We start from the raw sequence: 6,000 nt of genomic DNA, 5'->3' as shown, positions 1-6,000 counted from the left end.
GCGGGCGGCGCGGGCGGCCGCGGCGGCATTTCAGTCAGCGGCGGCTGCGGGCTGCGAGCTGCGGGCTCCCGGCTGCGAGCGCTCCTCCCGGCGTCCCCGGCGGCCCGCGCGGCCCAGCTCGGCCGAGGGGAGCGCGCGGCGACTCGGTTTCCTCAGGCCTGCGAGCCGGCGCCCGGAGCGAGCCCGCGCCGCCGCCGCCGCCCGCCGCGAGGGCGGCCCCGAGGGCGGCCCGGGCCTCCGCCGCCGGCCGGCATGGCCCCGCGGCCGCGCTCCGCCTAGAGCCGGGCGGGAGGCCGCGGGCCAGGGCGCGGGGCGCGGCGCCGCGAGCCGCCCGAGCCCCGGCCGCCGCCGCGCCGGGGATGCGCCGGCCCGCGGCCCGCGCCCGCCGCCGCCGCCGCCGCCGCGCCTGAGCCCGGCCGGCCCCGCGCCGCCGCCGCCGCGCCGCGCGCCATGTCCAAGATGCCGGCCAAGAAGAAGAGCTGCTTCCAGATCACCAGCGTGACCACGGCGGCGGCGGCGCCCGGCGCGGCCGAGGACACGGAGAGCCTGGACGACCCCGACGAGTCGCGCACCGAGGACGTGTCCTCCGAGATCCTGGACGCGTCCCGCGCCTCCGACGACGGCCCCGAGGCGGCGTGCGCGCGCAGCTCGTCGGAGGAGACGCTCAGCCAGGCGGGCGAGGCGGAGACGCCGGCCGCCCCGGGCGCCCCGGGCCCCCCGGGCCCCGCCGCCGCCTGCGGCTCGCGCTTCCGCGTGATCAAGCTGGACCACGGCAGCGGGGAGCCGTTCCGCCGCGGCCGCTGGACGTGCGTGGAGTTCTACGAGCGCGAGGCGGAGGGCGGCGCGCCCGCCCGGCCCGCCGACGGCCTCCGCCCCGCCGGCGCCGCCGAGCCGCCCGCCGAGCGCGACAGCGGCCTGGGCGCCACCGCGGGCTCGGGGCCCGGCGCGGACGGCGGCGCGGCGGGGCCCGCGGAGCCCGGGGCGGCGGCCGGCGCCCGCGGCGCGCCCTGCAGCCTGCCGCCCGCCGACGCCGCCCGGTTCCACACGCGGCCCCCGGCGGGGCCGGCGGACGACGCGCGGCGGAAGTCGGAACCCCTACCTCAGCCCCCGCCCGCGCCGCCGGCCGAGGGCGCGGCCGACGCCCCGCCGCGCGCGCCCGGGAGCAGCCTGGCCGGCCCGGAGCTCGGCCTGGCCGGGCCGGCGGACGGCGACGAGGACAGGTAGGCGCGCCGCGGGGCCGGGAGCGGGGAGCGGGGCCGGGAGCGGGGCCGGCGGGGAGCGGGGCCGGGAGCGGGGAGCGGGGCCGGGAGCGGGGAGCGGGGCCGGGAGCGGGGCCGGCGGGGAGCGGGGCCGGGGCCGGGAGCGGGGCCGGGAGCGGGGCCGGCGGGGAGCGGGGCCGGGGCTGACGGGGAGCGGGGAGCGGGGCCGGCGGGGAGCGGGGCCGGGGCTGGCGGGGAGCGGGGCCGGCGGGGAGCGGGGCCGGGGCTGGCGGGGAGCGGGGAGCGGGGCCGGCGGGGAGCGGGGCCGGCGGGGAGCGGGGAGCGGGGAGCGGGGCCGGCGGGGAGCGGGGAGCGGGGCTGGCGGGGAGCGGGGCCGGGGCTGGCGGGGAGCGGGGAGCGGGGCCGGCGGGGAGCGGGGAGCGGGGCTGGCGGGGAGCGGGGCCGGGGCTGGCGGGGAGCGGGGCCGGGGCTGGCGGGGCGCGGGGAGCGGGGAGCGGGGCCGGGGCTGGCGGGGAGCGGGGAGCGGGGAGCGGGGCCGGGGCCGGCGGGGAGCGGGGAGCGGGGAGCGGGGAGCGGGGCCGGGGCCGGCGGGGAGCGGGGCGCGGGGCGCGGGGAGCGGGGAGCCCCGGGAGGCGGCGGTCGCCCGCCCCGCTCCGCCCCGCGTCCGGCCGGGCCCGCGGGCGAGGACCGGGCAGACCCGCCCGCCCCTCGGAGCCACGGGCCGGACACTGGCGCCCGCCGGCCCGCGCTGGGCAGCCCGGCCGCCCCTCCCAGGGCCCGCGGGGCTGACCCGGCTTCCCCCGGCCCGCCCCGCACGCCGCCCGCCGACGGCGGCCCCGCAGCTCCCGCCGGCAGGCAGAGCGCACAGCACGGCCCGGGCAGGTCGGCCCTGAACCTGCTCGTGAGGACGTCGCTCGGACGGTGCCTCAGTTTCTCTTACTGTAGTCTCACCCGCGGAGGCCTGAGCTGCAGATGGCACCGCACAGCCCCGCGCCGGGGCTCTAGTGCGGAACGGGGCCTGCTCCCGCCACCCTCCGTCCGTAAACCTGCCGTGCTGACCCGATTGGCTTTTCTAGCTCTCGTTACGGCTTCTACGTTAGGTTCCAAGATGTAATCTTACACATTTTGACGTTTTTAACCATTGGACCAACACACCTGGTGAAGGAACGACTCCGTTGAGTAGAAATGGTGTTTGTTGCTTTTTTAAATGGAAAGCATTTGTGTAAAGAGAAGGCACCCTAAGGTTCCACACTTGAGCACGTGGCGTGCTCCAGGCTTATGTTTTAACTTAACATGACTACTTTTGGAAAAATAGTGCGAACTAGAAATCTTAATTTTAACGTGACCTAGGGTTTCTTTCTTTACACGCATCCAGATCCTAAAATAAAACAGCTTGGAGAGGCTTTTAGTACTTAGGACTTAAATTTTGTAAACAGGTTGTCAGATTCAGTTGCTACAGAAATCCAGAAGTGCTGATGGTTTCGATTACCATTGCCTTCTGACTCTTGGATATTACTTTTCACTAGAGAAGTCTATGGTTAGTAACTGATTTTTTTTGTAAACAGATGGATATTCATTACAAATAGTGAATATTTTGTTCATTACTTGGACAAAATTTGCTCAAACTACCTTCACATTGAACAGCTATTACTGTATGCAAATTGGAGGAGGTAGAAAATGTTTCTGGCCCTAAAAGGAGTACAGTTTAGATTGCTTTCCATAGATAACTGACCAATGTGACCTGTAGACACATTCCAGGAACTCCTCCTATGAATGGCTGCAATTGTCAACTGTCAACTGCTGCCCAACTGACTGTTGAAAATCTTACTGAAAGGATCCCTCAGTTGCATGGAACTCTACATCTTGTAAAGGGCTCTATTAGTGTAGTTTCCTAATGATTACTGGTGATTCTAAGTGGTGTGCCTGGTGTGTACTGCAAATATAAATTACACTCTACAAATTACGCAGGTATAAATCATGCATGGTGTGTGCACTGTGCATACATTACACACACATGGAGTTCTATTTTTTACTTGACATTTAAATTGATATTTAAATGTAAAGATACATCAGGGAGCAGAACTGTCACTACTACTGTAATAGGTACTTTTTTAGAGCTATGTTACATGAAAATCTTAACTGCATGCAGTAAACATGCATTTATTTTTCCCTATACGACAATTCTTACTTGAAGTGTCCTCTTAGAAGCTTACATTTAATCATGGAAGCAATTTTGTGCTTCCAGTGTTATAGTTAACATGTAACTCACACACGAGAATACCATCTTATACTTATAAACTTTGAATGTTTCTACCAAGAAGTTGATAATCACAGTACAAAGCACATGCATGTGTAACATTTTGTATAAAAATTGATAACATAGTACATTCATCATTGGTGCTTAATTACTGAAATATACTTTGGTTATAAACATTGGCTCCAAGTAAAAGAAATTATATATAGATGTAGATATATCCAGAGAGATTTCCCAAAGCCCCTGACATCAGAAAGAGCTTGGCCTTCTATCTTCAAAAGCATACATACTGTTGAAATTTTTGTGGATTAGTGAGTGTAGTCTATAGTTTGTGTATTTTTCAAAAAGGGATCTATATATGTGGATAATACATATTCCAAGTAATTTATTTACTTATTTATTTTGGTACTGGGGATTGAACCCACAGTTGTTAGGCAAGCAACTCTACCATCTGAGCTATGTTTCCAGGATCCAAGTAATTAGTAACACTTGATGTTTTTTCTTTAGGGGGAAAGAACATAAATTCACAAATCTTGAGCTAAGTCATCTTGATGAGAAGTCACTTTATAATAAGACTAGGAGTGGGGGTATATATGTAGTCCAAACCCTGAGAATAAATGTTAACACCAGTCTGTTCATTCTTCAAGAATTTAGATGGCCCTGATTTGGAACTGGTACGGTATGATACTGGATTTATTGGTACCTACCATGTCACAAAAGAAAAATCAATCTATGAAGCAGAGTAAATTGGACTCTTCCCTCCCAGCCACCTAGGGCTAATTCTGCCCTCAGAATTAGCACATTATGTCTGAAGTTAACTCTTCAACTGGATCTGAAAAGGATCTCTGGTGCCGTAGTTTCCAAGCTGAGGGGAAAGCAGCTTGAGTGAGAGTGTGTTCCGTTTGAACAGTGATTGGATTGGCAGGAATTAGTGAAGGACTTAGATACACTTGTGTGGTTGCATTATGGGTGTTGATTGAAGCTTTTGTTTTAAGGTGTTAGCTATCTAACAGTCATATCAGTGCTCTCTTTAGTGACTATTGTGTTTTAAATTACAGTCCTGTGATACAGTTGTTTTTAGGGGAAGCTTGAGTCTCCAAAATTCTCATTCCACGGAATGCACTAGTTTGGTACACTGAGATCGAAATTCAAGCACGCAGCACAACTTGAAGCTATGACCCTATGTTAAACACAACCCAAGCTTCTGTTGGGTCTCGTGTATGATCTTCTCAACAGTCTAAGCAAGTTTTCTTACTCATTTTTTAATGGATTAAGGAAACTGAGGCTCTGAGCATTCAATCCCATGGCATAGGCTAATACATTCTCCACCCCAGAGCCAGCTAGTGCTTTTTGGTTTTGTTTTATGTTCCCAGAGCGAGAGGTTTTGCTTTATTACTTGGTAGACAGTAACGGGGGAAGGAAGTTAATTTATCTAAAGAATACTTTTAGGAGCCGGGTGCGGGTGGCTCACGCCTGTTATCCTAGCTACCCAGGAGGCTGAGATGTGAGGATGGGGGTTCAAAGCCAGCCCGGGCAGGAAAGTCCGTGAGACTCTAATTTCCAATAAACTACCAAACAACTGGAAGTGGCGCTGTGGCTCAAGTGGTAGAGCACTAGCCTTGAACTGAAGAGCTGAGGGACAGTGCTCAGGCCCAGAGTTCAAGCTTATCCTGGGTTCCATCCCCAGTACCAAAAAGAAAAGACAAGAACACAGTTAAAACACACACACACACACACACACACACACACACACACAAGAATATTTTTAATCCTTTGTAATGCCAGATAATATTGGAGATGGCCTTTACTGATCTTACTGTATTGCCCTGATTTCTACTTAGATCTCTTTTTTGCCGGGGAGGGGGGTCCGGTCGTGGGGCCTGAACGCTGGGCCTGGGCGCTATCCCTCAGCTCTTCAGCTCAAGGCTAGTGCTCTACCACTTGAGCCACAGCGCCACTTCCAGCTTTTTTCTTTTTGCTTATGTGGTGCTGAGGAATCGAACCCAGGGCCTCAGGCATGCAAGGCAAGCCCTCTACCACTGAGCCACCTTCCCAGCCCCTCTACTTAGTTCTCTCTCTCTTTTTTTTTTTTTTTTTTTTGGGGTCCGGTTGTGGGGCCTGAACTCTGGGCCTGGGCGCTGTCCCTCAGCTCTTCAGCTCAAGGCTAGCACTCTACCACTTGAGCCACAGCGCCACTTCCGGCTTTTTTCTTATGTGGTGCTGAGGAATTGAACCCAGGGGCTCATGCATGCAAGGCAAGTGCTCTACCACGGAGCCACCTTCCCAGCCCTCTACTTAGATCTCTTAAGTTCTGTTTTGATACAGTGAAAGAGGTGTTTATTGAGTTTAAGATTCATGTATCTTCTTTTTTCATTTAGTTTTGAAGTATAGGGCATAAGTATGTGTTTGGGGCTTTTGTCCTCATCCTTTCCTATTAAAGTTACGATCTTGTTAAAGCAAGTAGACGTATTACATGCTTTTTGTCACTTCCTGATAGACTACTTCCATGTTCCATGAAATTTATAT

At 57.4% G+C, this 6,000-nt stretch overlaps 1 protein-coding gene across 1 annotated transcript in view; it reads left to right on the top strand.

Annotated features, from left to right (window-relative positions):
• Positions 1-410: 410 nt before the first annotated feature.
• LOC138804513 (TSC22 domain family protein 2-like) overlaps positions 411-6,000 on the top strand; it is a 33,078-nt gene continuing 27,488 nt past the window's right edge. Inside the window, exon 1 of the mRNA XM_069988816.1 lies at positions 411-1,220. Coding sequence (XP_069844917.1) covers positions 451-1,220 — 770 coding nt within the window. The 5' untranslated portion in view covers positions 411-450. The remainder of the gene's footprint in view (positions 1,221-6,000) is intronic.

The sequence above is a fragment of the Dipodomys merriami genome, unplaced genomic scaffold, assembly GCF_024711535.1.
Source record: "Dipodomys merriami isolate MVZ:Mamm:240054 unplaced genomic scaffold, mDipMer1.0.p SCAF_367, whole genome shotgun sequence".
Classification (NCBI taxonomy): Eukaryota; Metazoa; Chordata; class Mammalia; order Rodentia; family Heteromyidae; genus Dipodomys; species Dipodomys merriami.
Note: the sequence above shows the minus strand (reverse complement) of the source record. Positions and strands in the feature narration are given on the sequence as shown.